The sequence below is a fragment of the Lithobates pipiens genome, unplaced genomic scaffold (assembly GCF_037356315.1).
Source record: "Lithobates pipiens isolate NorthernLeopardFrog02 unplaced genomic scaffold, aLitPip1_a1.2 Scaffold_25, whole genome shotgun sequence".
Taxonomy (NCBI): domain Eukaryota; kingdom Metazoa; phylum Chordata; class Amphibia; order Anura; family Ranidae; genus Lithobates; species Lithobates pipiens.
The window spans coordinates 156,777,962-156,795,291 of record NW_027507787.1 but is presented as its reverse complement, the minus strand read 5'-3'; the positions used below and the strand labels follow the sequence as shown (position 1 = coordinate 156,795,291).

The 17,330-nt window shown below is 44.1% G+C and overlaps 1 protein-coding gene across 3 annotated transcripts in view; it reads left to right on the top strand.

Moving 5' to 3' along the window:
* Positions 1-17,330, top strand: part of RBM20 (RNA binding motif protein 20) — a 412,580-nt gene that overhangs the window by 348,653 nt on the left and 46,597 nt on the right. For all 3 annotated transcript variants that reach the window (XM_077455058.1, XM_077455059.1, XM_077455060.1), the window contains exons 8-9: positions 5,773-5,852; positions 5,954-6,575. In XM_077455058.1, coding sequence (XP_077311184.1) covers positions 5,773-5,852; positions 5,954-6,575 — 702 coding nt within the window. The remainder of the gene's footprint in view (positions 1-5,772; positions 5,853-5,953; positions 6,576-17,330) is intronic.

The window sequence follows — 17,330 nt, the reverse complement described above, 5'->3', positions numbered from 1 at the left end:
AAGTCACCAAAGTATGTAAACTTTTGATCACGGTCATTTGGGTAGTTTCTGTTGCGACTACAATTTAAAAAGAGTAAACACATTTGATTGATAATAAATGGCTTCAGCCATACACTAACCATGAGTGAAAGAAATGTTTTTGTGTTATCATTCATATTCTCTGAAAAATGGCCAAGAAATCATAAATTCTGCCAGGGTATGTTAACCTTTGAGCACAAATGTATCTTACCCTAAACTAAAGCTGGCCATGCATGGATAGAAATTCAGCCGGATCAGCAGGAACCAGACAAATTTCCGATCCATGTTTGGCTGTTCCCATTCATGAGTAGTTGATCTATCAATTCACTTTCATGAAAGGGCTTGATGGAAAATTTCTGCTTGATCAGTGCATGCAGCCAATAGGCTGAAGAACTGATCAGTATCTTCTGACAGTGGGGGAGTCCTGCTGTCAGAATTTGATGACACAGATGTGGAGGATTTCCCTGTCCACCTTGAATGTGTGGATGGGGAAATACGCTCCGTTTTCTTTTTTATTTAGCCGTCTGGCTGAATAAAATAAATAAATAAATACAAAACTGAGCCATGTATGGCCAGCTTAATTTACATCTTGACCTATGTAAAAAAATGCTCTGGCTCTATACTGACACCTCTTGGTATAGTATTGCTTGAGCAGCAGGTGTACTTTTTTGCTCCCCTCATCCATTTCAATAAGGATTTTTTTTTTTTGGAAGATATACACTTTCATGAATGTAAAGTTAGCCCAATTTTTTTTGTATAATGTGAAAGATGATGTTACGCAGAGTAAATAGATACTTAACATGTCATGCTTTAAAATTGCTCACACTCGTGGAATGGCGACAAAATACAGTACTTATAAGTCTCCAAAGGCAACGCTTTAAAAATGTCTACCGGTTACCAGTTACAGAGAATGTCTTGTGCTAGAATTATTGCTTTGGCTCTAACACAGCGATACCTCACATGTGTGGTTTGAACACCGTTTACATTTGCGGGCGCGAACATGGAGGAATGGGGCGCTTTGAGTTTTTTTTTTGTTCTTATTTATTTTATTTTTATTTTTTTACACTGTCCCCCTCATTTTTATTTATTATTTTTCTGATCACTTTTATTGCTCTCGTAAGGAATGTGAACATCCCTTGTGACAGTAATAGGCAGTGACAGGTACTCTTTATGGAGGGATCTGGGGTCTATAAGACCCCAAAACCCTCCTTTGCACTTACAAGCATTCAAAATGGCAAGTTTGGTTGTTTTAAATGTTGTAATTTTTTTAACAATTTGGCATTTAAGTCATCTGTAAACCGGAAGTGATGTCATGACATTGCTTCGGGAGTTACTAGATCCGAAACCCCATCAAAGCTGATTCCGGCTTTGTTCAGGTCACCGGCCAGCCAGCAGTCATGCCGGCTGGTTGTTCTGGCCTCCCGGTAGGACAGGAGAGCCCAGGCAAGCCGCAGAAGGTGGCGGGGTTGCAAACCCCTTACCACTGCTTGTGATAACATTTGAGCGGCTTTTAGGCAGCTGCAAGCATGACCCCAGTACAAACCCTTCAAGCTGAGGGCGCATATTTGTGTTACATCAGCGTGAAGAGGTTAAATGTCTTATTCCAGGATAACTATAAATCTTTAAATATATGTAGGAATGCTGTATTCTTCTTATTATTAATATTATAAACACAGGATTTATACAGTGCCAACTATTACACTTTAAAACTTACAACTTAAAGGGATACAGTACAGTTACAACACAATTCAATACAAGAGGTTTAAGAAGGTCCTGCTAGGAGGAGGAGGGATAGGAGGGTATGAGCTTACAATTTAATAGGGAGGAGCAAGTGGTACAAATGGTAATAACTGTCAGGGTTGAGTTAAAGGAGAAGGTAGAATTTCAGTTTTTATGTAGAGGCAGGATAGGCTTCCCTAAAGAGATGAACTTTCAAGGTGGACAGAGTAGGGGATAGCCAGACAGATTGGGGTAATGATTTCCAGAGGATGGGAGAGGCTCTAGAAAAGTCCTTGATGTGAGCATGGGAGGAAGAAACAAGGGATTAAAATGGAAAGCTTGGAAGGAGCTGAGAGGATGGTTTGGGTGGTATTGTGAGACAAGATTGGTGAACTAGCAGGAGACCGAGTTGTGAATGTCTTTGCACGTTGTTGTTCAAGTAGTAGTGTTTTTATTTATTTTTTGTTGGGTATTCAGAAGCCAATGGAGGGATTGGCAGAGTGAGTGGAAGACACTAAGTGGTAGGTAAGGTTGATGAGTCTGACTGCAGCATTCAAGATAGACTGAAGGGAGCCTATGTAAAGTTAGGCCTTTGAGGAGGGAATTGCAATCAAGGCAACAGAAAACAAGGAAGTGAATGAGTAGCTTAGTGGTTTCATTGGTTAGGAAGGGGCATATGTTGAAAATGTTACGGAGGTAAAGTCTGCGAGATTTGGACAGTGAGTGGATGTGGGGGCTGAAAGGACAAATCAGAGCCCAGGATTATACCTAGCACCCTGGCATGAGAGAAGGGACTGATATTTGTACTGATCTTGATGGAAAAGTTCTGAAAGTGGGGGAAGTATTTTGAGCTCAGTTTTGAAAAGATTTAGTTATCGGAAGTGGCTGCAATGCTCACCTCCTATCAGGCCCTGTCCTCTGTAGTAAATTCTTTCTGCCACTAGATGTACTAAGTCTTGAATGACATCCAGCACCAAACTTAAAGCGGTAGTAAACTGCTTGACTTTTTTTTGTACCCTGCAAGGTAAAGGCATAATGTGTACACATCGCATACTAGCATATTATGTAAAACTTCCCCAATGGTGCACTTTTAGGAGAAACTTACACTACCTATATGTAAGCCTTATTATGGCTTACCTATAGGTAAAAGTCATGTATGGGAGTTTACTCCCACTTTAAATATGGAGGACATCTTGTGAGTGCAGGGCACAGTGTACCCACACCCTGAGCGGGCATCACATCGGAGCCTTGGCCTCACATACAATGATACAGAGAGTGGTGCAGATGTCATCATGCCAGCAATGCTCTGCATTATTGAAGACAATGCAACACTAGAGAAGAAAAGGGCCCTGTCCATCATGGAACTGGCTTAAAAGACATTTGGAAAAGGTAAGGATAAAAAAAAAAAAGCATAAAAATACACACAAAGGGTAGGCCCCAAAGGGACTAAGGAGGTTGTTGGGAGCTGGGGGGATGGAGAAGCACCCAGCTTGGCTTTTAATATACCATAATATTCTCCAAATTGATTTCTGGCCTTTAACTATTTATTTTAATAGATGCATAGAGTGACATTTTCCACGGTTGGGGAATATACATCTGGAAAAAGCAGTATATGTGCGTGACATTTTATCACGCAGTACGTCACCTAAACCACCCAGGTTGTAACATTTCTGTCTTGGAGAAATTTGATGAGCTATACATTTTACCTCAGGGCAAATACAGAGAATAGTAAATCACTGACGGTATTAATAGTGTGAACCTGACACCCTGAAGTTTTCCAGTTTGGTGGTATATATTAAATATGCATTAACTCCTGATGGTCGGTAGGTTTCAGAGGAGACAGCACTGTTTTTAGCTCCTGTGAGCTTGTATTATACCAAATTTGCCAAGAAGGTCTGAGCCTTCTCAAGCATTTCATTCCATGACATGTGCTTGTCTATGGCAGCTGCACAACCCCCTGACCTGCACTTCTCCTGACCTGAGGGATTAGACTGAGCATGTGCTGCTACTGGGAAAGATATGCCATTAATTTGCAAAGATTCAAACTTTTATTAAATTAGATCAAATTTTATTGGCATTTTCTTTAATACACTAAAAAGATTAATCAAAAAGTACATTCATGAATATCATTCGTCCTTAGATATTTATGAAGATATTGAACTGTAACATTGTGCAAAGAACAGTTCTGTAAAGCAATGACCACAACCATTTAGCTATTTGCCCAACATGACGGACGAGTTGTAATAGGCTTCTGTGGTTTGCTGAACTTTGCAAAATGATAATAAAATCATAAATGGCCAAACTAGATGGATCACTTTGTATTTATCTTCACAAGTGTTGTCTGATTCTAAATTAAGGCAGTTTGTGTGAGTAGATTTGTTTGCACAGCAATTATTGGTAGAATTAAAATCATTTCTGTATTATAAATTACTTCAAATGCATTCTTTACTGTGTGAGACACAAATTTGAATTTTTGTTATAATCTTCACAAGTATCAGCATTCCATTATTTACCACTTCTCTGGCACATCAAGAATTAGTGAGTTATTATTTTGAAACCCCAAGACTTGTTTTGAGCCTCCAACAGTTAGTGTATCCCTGTTCTGGGATCCCACAATATGAGTGTATAATCATTTAGGGACTTCCAGGTTTCAGTGTGTCATTAGCCCAGGGTTCCAAGTGTTAGTGTTCAAGATGAGGTGGGGCCAAGTGCAGGATATGAATCGCCTACCAATAAAAATGAAGTCCAGAATGAAACCAAATGGTTAGGGTTAAAATGGGAGCACCTCAAAAATTGAAATAATCCTGGGGTAGTCTACATACATTTGTACCAGAATAGCACCAAACAATTGATCCAAGAGTTCAACAACAAATTATTAGTTCAGTATGTGACAATGGAAAGGACAGACATCCAGTGTTTTTCAGGAGCCCGAAGATCTTCCCCTTCCTCAGAGCTTAAGTACAATGAAATGATTAAAGGAGTGGTTTAATTCGTTACTGTATAAAAATTCAGATGTGAGCAGGACCAATGGATCAAAGAATTAGCAATTACTGATTCTTCGACCCAATGGCACAAACGACTTTTCATACAGTAAACATCTAAAACCTGGTGACCATGCAGCCTTTGAGTCTTTTCATTATACTTAAGCCCTGAGAAAGGGGGAAATCTTTGTGTTCCCAAAATGTGTTGGATGTCTTTTGTCCTTTTTATGGTCACTTACTGAACTAAAAAATAATTTCTGGACGCATAGATTGTTTGACGCTATTTCTAGTGCAACTGTACCAAGCGTCAGCGTGTCATTGGTCGAGGGCTCCAAGTATCAGTGGGGGTGATTTACTAAAACTGGAGAATGCAAATCTGGTCTGCATAGACAGTGGCTAAGTGGTTATCACTTCTGCCTAACAGCACTAGGTTTGTCGGTTCAAATCTCAACCATGCCACTACCTGCACAGAGTTTGCATGTTCTCCGTGTGCCTGTGTGGGTTCCTTCTAGATACTTCCTTCTAGGTCCAGATTCCTCCCACACTCCAAAGACATGCTAGTAAGTTTATTGGCTCCTGTCTAAATTGGCCCTAATATGTTTATGTATGAATGTGAGTTAGGGACCTTAGATTGTAAGTTCCATGACGGCAGGGACTGATGTATATGTACATATCATAACATGTAAATTGATGGTGCTATATCAGTACTGTAATAAATAGTAATAATTAACCGATCGGTTTCCAGCTGAACTTAGAAACTCGTAGGCTACCCATGCACGTCTGCACCAGATTTTGAGGGCTTCAGTTTTCATAAATCTTCCTGACTGTGTCTTTGGTCTAGCACCTACAAACATTAGTGTATTATCGTTATGGGACCTCCAAATATCACTGTGTCATTGTTCCCAAATTTGTAGTAGAAGATTTTGTATGTCCAGAAACATATAGACACAAATGAATATTAGGCCATGCATGAGTTTCTAATGAAGTATATATTAGGTTTAGATAACAATGAGAATGTTTATTGAAAAATACAATTGTGTTGTAATTCTTGCAGAAGCCGGGAAAAACAGTTGATGCTATTATTCATGATCTTCATTCACAGAGGGAAAGAGATGTGTTTCGTGATACAGACAGGTAATATTGATCGTTGGGGGACATGGCTTAAGACTGAAGTTGGAATTTAAGTTTTTTTTTCTAGACATTTCTGTCTTTGATGCGTGTATTCTTACTAACAGACACAGAAATGAAAGGACGAGATCACGCAGTCCAGTGAGCCGCTCTCTGTCTCCGAGGTCCCACACTCCCAGCTTCACATCTTGCAGTTCTTCACACAGTCCCCTAGGACCTTCCAGAGCAGAATGGGGGAATGGCAGGGAGTCTTGGGAGCAGAACTATGGCAGATGGGAAGATGAGCGTGAACAAGGTTCATGGCGAGATAACGGGGAAGAGAAGAGAGACAGGACAGATCACTGGGTCCATGAACGGAGGTATTACTCCAGGCAGATTGATAAGCAAGAGATGGATGATCGTCCTGATGGGTCAAGAGGACACAGGGAGAAATACAGCAATCCTCACTCATCATCCAGACATAAGAGAGGAGACGGTGACTACTACAGGAAGGAGTCCAAGTCAAAATCAGAGATGAAAGCTTCTGATACACCTGGAAAAACCAAGAGGAAAGAAGAGAACAAGTCTCGAGATATAAAGGAAGGTCACACAGAAGATTCTAACAAGAAAGATGGCTCAGACCCAACACCAGGTAAAGAGGTTGAAGCCAGCATCCAACAAAGTGCAGATAAGAAGAATAAGACAACTGAGACAAATGAGGGTGTTAAAGAAGACAAAGATGTTGAAAAGGTAAGCAAAACCTTAATTTGCCTATTGCATGCACTATTTTTTAATATTCAGGAAAGAACTTTAATGAAAATCGTTATGTAACAATGTGCACCTATAAATATCATGTTCAAATGGGCTTAGTCGATAAGCCAAAACCAAAGTGTTGTTACTGATCTGATGTTAACTTTTACTGTTCCGATTATAGCATGCTGAAATCGGTTTATACGAGTCACTGCACTGTAAAAAATATAATTACCTCCTTGTACTGTTCTAGAACCTGCGCTGGTCTGTTTCCGAAAACCTGTACCCACAACCCTGCTCATTACCTGCCTCTAAAGCATTATCCAAAATCCACTTTTAGCACTGTCATGTTACCATATTATAGAGACTGCTGCTCATTACAAGAGACTGCTGAGCTACAGGAACATTGCTTAATTACAGAGAGAGGCTGCTCAGTTGCAGAAAAATACTGCCCAGTTAAAGAGAGAAACTGGCCAGGTACAGAGAGACTCTGGTTACAAAGGAAGACAGCCAAGTTATCTAGAAAGACACTGACAAGTTAGAGTGAAAGTCTTAGTTATAGAGAGAGACTGCTGTAATAAAGAGAGACATAGATAGACTGCTCAGTCACTGACAGTGACTGGCCAGTCAGAGAGAGACCCTGCCTAGTTACAGAGAGGGAGAGAGACTGATGAGTTACATATAGGCGCTGCCTAGTAACAGAGAAATATTGTCCTGTTATACAATGCTTTTTTTTTATTAGAAAGAGAGAGACTGGCCATTTTCAGTAAGTCATTGCCAGATTACAGAGAGATGTGACCCATTAATAAGGAGAGACTGCCGTGACACGCAATTATATAGCTACAGTAGGGGTAACAATGCTTTGCCATACTTCATGGTTTGCGCAGGACATGAATAGTGTAGTGTAGGCCAGAGCATTACTCAGTGGCGTAACTAGAACCTTCAGGGCCCCGATGCAAGAAACCATGGAGGGCCCCCCCCCCACCTCCGTACAGGGCTCTTTTCTCCGAGCCCGATGGTGGAACACCAGGGGTGGCTGCCCTATAAAGGAACCGATTTCTCCATTTCCCCCCGCTTTTTCTCCTCTCCCACCCACAGGCATTCAGCGGCTGCAGGAAGGAAAATTCACATATGCACACACATATAAACCAGTGGCAGCTGGTGCTCAAAATTTTTAGGGGGGTGCAAGCAAACTGAAAAATTCAGAAAAAAACATAAATTACAGCCACTGTACCATCAAACGCCACCACTGTGCCATCAAATGTCATCACTGTGCCCATCAAACTCTGCCGCTGTGCCATCAAATGCCACCAGTGTGCCCATCAAATGCTGCCACTGTGCCCATCAAGCTCTGCCACTGTGCCCATCAAGCTCTGCCACTGTGGCCATCAAATGGAGCCACTGTGCACATCAAATGCTGTTGGTGTGTCCATCAAATGCTGCCACTGTGAATCCCCACCGCCCGCTCGCTGTCTGCCTGCCACTTACCCTGTCTTGGTGGGGCAGCGGGTAACGGCCATTAGCGGGGTCCTCCATGCATCTCCTGCCATCCTCATCTCCCGTCCTCTCCTCCTGATTGTCTGAAATGATAGGTGCAGCTATTGGACGCCTATCAGGTGATGGATAACAGACCCGATTGGTGGAGAGGCGGTTTAGTGTTAGGAAAGTGAATATTAATTCACTTTTCTAACACACCTGGGTGGACTGTGAGCGTCAAGCATGGCGCTCGCAGTTCACCTATTTTGAAGCCCATTAGAGCCTATGGCTCTAATCAGGTGCTGCAAAAACACCCCCTGCTGCTGTAATTCAGGCACCCGACACCCCAAAAGGGACCAGACACCTAAATATGGGGGTGGCAGCGGTGGCCATGGATAGATTCATGCTATGCTATGCATGAATTTATCCATTGGTCATAGAGGGGGTGGCTGGAGAGAGGGGGCGGTACCTGTGCGCCCTTTTGGATGCTCCGCCACTGATAAACACATGCACATTCACATACATACATACATGCACACTCATATACATGCACACATACATATATGAACACACACACACACACATACAAGCATGTTCACACACACACACAAGCATGCTCACACACACACATACATGCATGCTCACACACACACATGCATGCTCACACACACATACATGCACACACATGCACACACACACATGCACACATACATGCTCACACACATACAAGCATGCACACACACACGCACACATACATGCATGCTCACTGCTCACACACATACATGCATGCTCACACACACACACACATACATGCATGCTCACACGCACACATACATGCATGCTCGCACGCACACATACAAGCATCCTCACACACACACAAGCATGCTCACACACACACACATACAAGCATGCTCGCACACACACACATACAAGCATGCTCACACATACAAGCATGCTCACACACACACACACACACACACACACATACACACATACATGCATGCTCACACACACACATGCATGCTCACACACACACACATACATGCATGCTCACACACACACATACAAGCATGCTCACACACACACATACAAGCATGCTCACACACACACACATACAAGCATGCTCACACACACATACACGCATGCTCACACACACATACACGCATGCTCACACACACATACAAGCATGCTCACACACACATACAAGCATGCTCACACACACACACACACACATGCATGCTCGCGCACACATACAAGCATGCACACACACACATACATGCATGCACACACACATGCAAGCATGCTCACACACACACACATACAAGCATGCACACACACTCACACACATATAAGCATGCTCACACACACACATACATGCATGCTCACTGCTCACACACACACATACATGCATGCTCCCACGCACACATACATGCTCACATGCACACATACATGCATGCTCACACGCACACATACAAGCATGCTCACACGCACACATACAAGCATGCTCACACGCACACATACAAGCATGCTCACACACACACATACAAGCATGCTCACACACACACATACAAGTATGCACACACACTCACACACACACATATAAGCATGCTCACACACACACACACACAAGCATGCTCACACGCACACATACATGCATGCTCACACGCACACATACATGCATGCTCACACACACACATACAAGCATGCTCACACACACACACATACAGGCATGCTCACACACACACACACACACATAAACACAAATACAGTAGATAGAATTATAAAAAAAAACAAAAAAAAACGGCAGACATTTACCTCTGCTTTTCCTGCTGGGTACTGCACTCTAGGGGGAGACAAAGAGCACACACTGTGCTTTTACTTAGGCTAATGTGAGAACGGAGCTCCCCACGCAGTGCCGATTTCAGTTCGGCTGATGATCGGGGAGCTCCTGTCAGCCTCCCCTCCTATCGAAGAGTACAGGGGGCCCTCAAAGGCCCCCTGCAGCAAGGGGCCCGGTCGCCATGGCGATCTTGGCGACCCCTATAATTCCGCCACTGGCATTACTAATAATGTAAGGGGTCAGCTCTGATGGTTTGTCATATGTCTCTGCATTTGACAATGTGATATGACAGGCAGTACTTCAAACCAGCTTGCATCCTAAAAGATCAAGAAAAAGGAAGTGGACCTCCATTAAAAGCCTTGTGTATATTTGTTGAATTATTCTATGCCCAAGCTGATCCACCTGTCTTACGAGCCCCACATGTTTCACTGGAGCTACTTCAGAATAGGCTCCGGATAGAGTGAAATATGTTAGTGCTCATGGGACAAGTGGATCAGCTTGCACATGGCAAAGTTAGCAACTGCCCCATTGTAGCTTTGCTGCTACAGGATGGCCGCTCTGCATAGAATCTTATATATATATATATATATATATATATATATATATTGTAGACATGTCACTGGAGAAGTGATCGAGGGGGTGTACATCTCACCTAGGTTGCTACACAGTGTGAGATGGTAAATCCAGGATGGTTCAGTTTCTCAGCAGCGATATGCTGCTGAATTGTTATTTAATTTTGCCGGGCCTGGGTTTATATGGAATGGCAGGTAGGTTTGGTAGAGGGACCTGTCATTCCACATCCCCCGATCCAGTTCTGGGTTTGGGATCAGGTGAGCTTTGATCCTAATTAGCCTGGGAAGCTAAAGGCACTGCAGGGTCTGCAGGTGGTTGCTCTCAGCCAGGGAATGAACAATATGTGTGTTGATGGAAGCTGCAAGCACAGCCACTGCTGGAGCTAAAACTCACCCTGCGACATCCAGGCGAAAGACGCTGTGTTTGTAAGTGTCAGATAGGTGAGCAGAACCTGTTAGTAAGCGCCCAGCCGGGCTAGGACTTTTATTTTTGTTGTACTTAGAAAGCACGGTGTTGCTGTATATTTTGTTTGCTGGACTGTTTGTACCACGAATAAACGCCAAGATCTGCTTTATAAATTCCAAGTCTGCTGTGAACTGTGTCCAAACACACCCTACCCCGGGAAGATCCCTTACAATTGGTGGAGAATGCGGGCAAAGTCGGTTGCTAGGGGCAACGGTGTGGACAGACTTGGCTACAGCTGCTTATGTCCTGGGTGAAAGCTGCAATGACACTCCAGGAACAGTCCAGCAACATGGAGGAGATGCTGAAGCAGTTTATGCAAGTGAGTTTGCAACAACAGCAACGACATGAACAGTCCATGGCGGCACAACAGCAGATGCATAAGGAAGAGTTGCAAGCTTTGCGCCAAAGCCAACAACAACTTATCGAGCACCTGATAGTAAATCGTGAGGCGCCTGTGGTTACCAATCCACCCATAGTGATGGGAGCCGCTCCAGAGATTTTTTTTGGGAGAAGGACTGTGCAGAAAGCGCTGCAAAAGATGACTGCTGAGGACGATGTTGAGGCCTTTCTAACAGTATTTGAGCGCGTGGCTGAGCGAGAGAAGTTACCAGCCGCTGAGTGGGCAGAGGTAATTGCGCCCTATTTAACAGGTGAACCCCAAAAGGCCTACTATGACCTCAGTGAGCAAGAGGTTAAGGACTATACTCGGCTAAAAGAGGAGATACTTGCCCGACTAGGAGTTACTACTGCAGTCCGTGCCCGGAGGGTACGCCACTGGAGCTACAGTCTGGACAAATCAGCGAGGTCCCAGATGTATGACCTAATCCATTTGGCAAGAAAGTGGTTGGAGCCAGACACTTCTACTCCTGCACAAATCCTAGAGAAGGTCGTGATGGATCGCTACCTCCGAGCGCTTCCTACTGACTTGCAACGCTGGGTGGGACAAGGTGATCCTAAGAATGCAAACGAACTTGTCAACCTTGTGGAGAGGTTCCAGGCGACTGAGGACTACCTCCGTGATGTTCCTGCAGCATCTTCACCTCCCCGGAGCGCCAGATCTGTGCCGTCAGCTGGTAAGAGACTTCCATCTATTAGGGGAGTGTGGAGGGGTGCTGATGGGGGGAAAAGGGCTCAAGTGGTGTCTCAGGGACAAAAGACTGGTGATGGTCCAGGGTGGCTAAGGGGCTCTGAAAAGGACTCCTTGCCAAAGAGACCAGGCCCTATCCAGTGTTGGAGATGCCATGAGGCGGGACACGTGTCGGCCCATTGCCCTCTTACCTCTGAACCCATGGAATGTGACGCTAGCCGGCGTCAGTCGCTATTTGCGGAACCATCTTGTGCTGCAGTTCCTGGACTAGAGACTGAACCGCAAATCTGCAACATCACAATCAATGACTTTCCTGTTAAAGCGTTAATGGACTCAGGAAGCCTTGTAACCTTGGTGCATGCTAGCCTGGTGACTGGGGACTTAGAGTCTAAAAAGCATATGAGCGTTGTGTGTATACATGGTGATACAAAAGTGTACCCTATAGTGCTGGCTAAAGTCGGGACTGAACAAGGCACAGTACAATATGAAGTGGGTGTGGTTAAAAACCTCATGCATAATGTAATATTGGGGCGCGATTTTCCTTTATTCTGGGCTCTCTGGAAAAAAAGAAAAATCCCCAAAAGGAGTGAGGATATCTCTAAGGTGGTTGCTTTGTCCACTGTGAATGATAAAAGTGTACAGGATGAAAATGATTGTTTTCCTTTGCAGGTCCTGGCTGGGGAGGAGGAGGCTCCTCCCACTGAGCAAAATATACTAGACTTAGAGGTGTCTAGAGATAATTTTGGGGCTGCACAATTACAGGACCCCACTCTCAAAAATGCGAGAGAGCAGGTTGCTGTAATGAATGGGGTACCTCAGGAACCAGATGCTGAAAAAAGATTTCCACATTTTTCGGTGACTAATGATCTTTTCTATAGGGTTAATAAGGTTAAGGATGAGATTGTGGAACAGCTTCTGGTACCTAAGCCGTACCGGCGTCAGGTGCTTGACATGGCACATAACCATGTTCTTGGGGGACACTTGGGGACTGACAAAACGCGAGAGAGGGTTCTCCAGAGGTTTTTTTGGCCGGCCATATATGATGACATTAAAAAATACTGTGAGTCGTGCCCCACATGTCAGGTTAGTGCCCCAGTGTCACATTTTCGCAGTCCTTTGGTTTCGCTCCCTATTATAGAGGTGCCTTTTGAGCGTATTGCCATGGATTTAGTGGGTCCCATTGTAAAGTCAGCTAGAGGACACCAGTATATTTTGGTAGTCCTGGATTATGCGACCCGCTATCCTGAGGCTGTACCCTTAAGAAACACTGCATCTAAAACAATTGCACGTGAGTTGTTTTATATGTTCTCTAGGACTGGGATCCCCAAAGAAATCCTAACTGACCAAGGTACGCCATTTATGTCGAAAGTAATGAAGGAATTATGCAGACTATTTAAAATCTCACACATCCGTACCTCTGTGTACCACCCCCAGACGGACGGATTGGTGGAGAGATTTAATAAAACTTTGAAACATATGTTGAAGAAAGTGGTGGCAAAAGATGGTCGTGACTGGGATCATTTATTACCCTACCTCATGTTTGCTATTAGGGAGGTGCCCCAAGCGTCCACAGGGTTCTCACCATTCGAGTTGGTCTATGGTCATCACCCTAGGGGTCTACTGGACATTGCAAAAGAGACATGGGAGAATGAGTCCACCCCATACAAGAGTGTTATTGAGCATGTAGCACAAATGCAGGACCGTATAGCCACTGTAATGCCCCTGGTAAGGGAACACCTCCAGAGGGCTCAAGAGGCCCAAAGTAGAATTTACAACCGGTCCGCAAGAATCAGGACATTCAACCCAGGCGATAGGGTCCTTATACTAGTCCCCACTGTTGAGAGTAAATTCTTGGCGAAGTGGCAAGGTCCCTATGAAATTGTTGAAAAGATCAGTGAGGTGAACTACAAGGTGCACCAACCAGGTAGAAGGAAGCCTTTCCAAGTTTATCACATAAACTTGATCAAGCCCTGGAAAGACAGGGAATCCTTGGTGGCGACAAATACTGTTAATAATTTGTCACCACCAATCCCTCCAGTCAAGGTAGGTGATACTCTATCAGTGTCACAGAAACAGGAGGCTCAGGAATTTTTACAGAAAAACAAAAACAAGTTCTCTGACCTCCCAGGGCGTACACACCTCATCCATCATCACATTGAAACTGAGCCTAGAAGCAGAGTAAACCTTAAGCCCTATAGGATACCCGAGGCACGTAGGGAAGCCGTATCTGCCGAGGTAAAACGTATGCTTGCTCTGGGGGTAATTGAGGTGTCACAGAGTGAATGGTCCAGCCCAATTGTGCTAATCCCAAAGCCCAATGGAACTTGGAGGTTCTGTAACGATTTCAGAAAGTTGAATGAGATCTCCAAGTTCGATGCGTATCCTATGCCCAGGGTAGATGAGTTGATTGAGAAGTTGGGTAACGCCAGGTACATAACCACCCTCGATCTCACAAAGGGCTATTGGCAGATTCCACTTTCTGACGAGGCTAAAGAGAAAACTGCTTTCTCCACCCCTGATGGGCTATTCCAGTATGTAGTGATGCCGTTCGGGTTACATGGAGCGCCTGCAACTTTCCAGAGGTTGATGGACTTGATTCTGCGACCACATCGTGATTACTCAGCCGCCTACCTCGATGATGTGGTCATTTTTAGCCCTGATTGGGAAAGTCACCTCTGTAAGGTACAGGCCGTGTTGGATGCCATAAGTGATGCAGGGTTGACCATAAATGCCGAGAAGTGTGCTCTAGCCCTAGAAGAGGCCAAATATCTGGGCTACATTGTTGGAAGAGGATTGGTTAGGCCACAGCTAAATAAAATTGAGGCAATACAGAATTGGCCTAGACCCCTGACAAGGAAACAGGTTAGAGCTTTCCTGGGTATTACGGGTTATTACCGTAGATTTGTGCCGAACTTTGCCTCAGTTGCTGCTCCGCTAACTGACTTGACAAAGGGCGGAAAGACAGCAATGGTCACGTGGACCCCAGAGGCCGAGGAGGCTTTCCAAAGCCTTAAGTCTGCCTTGTGCCAACCACCTGTGTTAGTCACCCCCGATTTCAGGCGAGAATTTCTGGTCCAGACAGATGCCTCTAGCACAGGCTTAGGTGCAGTACTCTCACAAGTAGTGAATGGTGAGGAGCATCCGGTGACGTACTTGAGTAGAAAATTAACCCCGGCCGAGAAAAATTATGCCATTGTGGAGCGAGAGTGTTTGGCAGTAAAGTGGGTCCTAGAATCGTTAAAGTATTACTTGCTAGGCAGGAAATTCAAGTTGGTGACAGACCATGCCCCCCTAACATGGATGAAGTTAAACAAGGAGAGAAATGCAAGAGTGACTAGATGGTTTCTCTCCCTACAAAACTTTAATTTCACTGTGGAACACAGGCCAGGGAAATTACAGGCAAATGCTGACGCATTGTCAAGGGTAAGTTGTCTGTGGGGACAAAAGGCTCAGCCCTCCGGTCTGAAAAAGAGGGGGGGGATATGTAGACATGTCACTGGAGAAGTGATCGAGGGGGTGTACATCTCACCTAGGTTGCTACACAGTGTGAGATGGTAAATCCAGGATGGTTCAGTTTCTCAGCAGCGATATGCTGCTGAATTGTTATTTAATTTTGCCGGGCCTGGGTTTATATGGAATGGCAGGTAGGTTTGGTAGAGGGACCTGTCATTCCACATCCCCCGATCCAGTTCTGGGTTTGGGATCAGGTGAGCTTTGATCCTAATTAGCCTGGGAAGCTAAAGGCACTGCAGGGTCTGCAGGTGGTTGCTCTCAGCCAGGGAATGAACAATCTGTGTGTTGATGGAAGCTGCAAGCACAGCCACTGCTGGAGCTAAAACTCACCCTGCGACATCCAGGCGAAAGACGCTGTGTTTGTAAGTGTCAGATAGGTGAGCAGAACCTGTTAGTAAGCGCCCAGCCGGGCTAGGACTTTTATTTTTGTTGTACTTAGAAAGCACGGTGTTGCTGTATATTTTGTTTGCTGGACTGTTTGTACCACGAATAAACGCCAAGATCTGCTTTATAAATTCCAAGTCTGCTGTGAACTGTGTCCAAACACACCCTACCCCGGGAAGATCCCTTACAATATATATATATATATATATATATATATATATATATATACATGATTCTGCATTTCCCGGTAGGGGGGCGCGCCCGCCTGGCTGTGCAGTGATTCGTCACAGAGCTGTGTTCACTGACGAGGATGTAGTAAAAACAGCACATAGCACAAACACATTTTAGGCACACATTACCCCTTGATTGCCCTAGAATTTAACCCTTTCCTGTCCATTGTCATTAGTATAGTAACATATTATTAGCACTGATAACTGTAATAATGGCACTGGTGATGTCAGTGGCAGTTAGTTCCTCCCAGCGTCAGTGTCAGATTGACAGCCACAGTATCACAGTCCCATTATAAGCTGCTGATTTATGCCATTACTAGTATAAAAATGTTAAATTAAAAAATTCCAGCATATATTCCATAGTTTTGTAGACACTATAACTTTCCCACAAACTTATCAATATTCAGTGCCTTGAAAAAGTGTTCATACCCTTTGTAATTTTCCAAATATTGTCATGTTACAACCAAAAACGTAAATGTATTTTATTGGGAATTTATGTGATAGACCAACTCAAAGTGCCACATAATTGTGAAGTGGAAGGAAAATGATAAATGGTTTTCACAAATAAATATCTGAAAAGTGTGGCGTGCATTTGTATTCAGCCCCCTTTACTCCGATACCCCAAACTAAAATCTAGTGGAACCAATTGCCTTCAGAAGTAATCTAATTAGTAAATAGAGTCCATCTGTGTGTGATTTAATCTCAGTATAAATACAGCTGTTCTGTGAAGCCCTCAGAGGTGTGTTAGAGAATGTTAGTGAAATAACAATATCACGAAGGCCAAGGAACACACAAGACAGGTCAGGGATTAAGTTGTGGAGAAGTTTAAAGCAGGGTTAGGTTATAAAAAAAATCCCAAGCTTTGAATATCTTACAGAGCACTGTTTAATCCAGCATCCTAAAATGGAAAGCATATGGCACAACTTCAAACCTACCAAGACATGACCGTCCACCTGAACCTACAGGCTGGGCAAGGAGAGCATTAATGAGAGAAGAAGCAAAGAGGCCCATGGTAACTCTGGAGGAGCTGCAGAGATCCACAGCTCAGGTGGGAGAATCTGTCCACAGGACAACCATTAGTCGTGCACTCCACAAATCTGACCTTTATAGAAGCGTGACAAGAAGAAAGCCATAAGAAGTCCTGTTTGCAGTTTGTGAGAAGCCACGTGGGGGACAAACATGTAGAA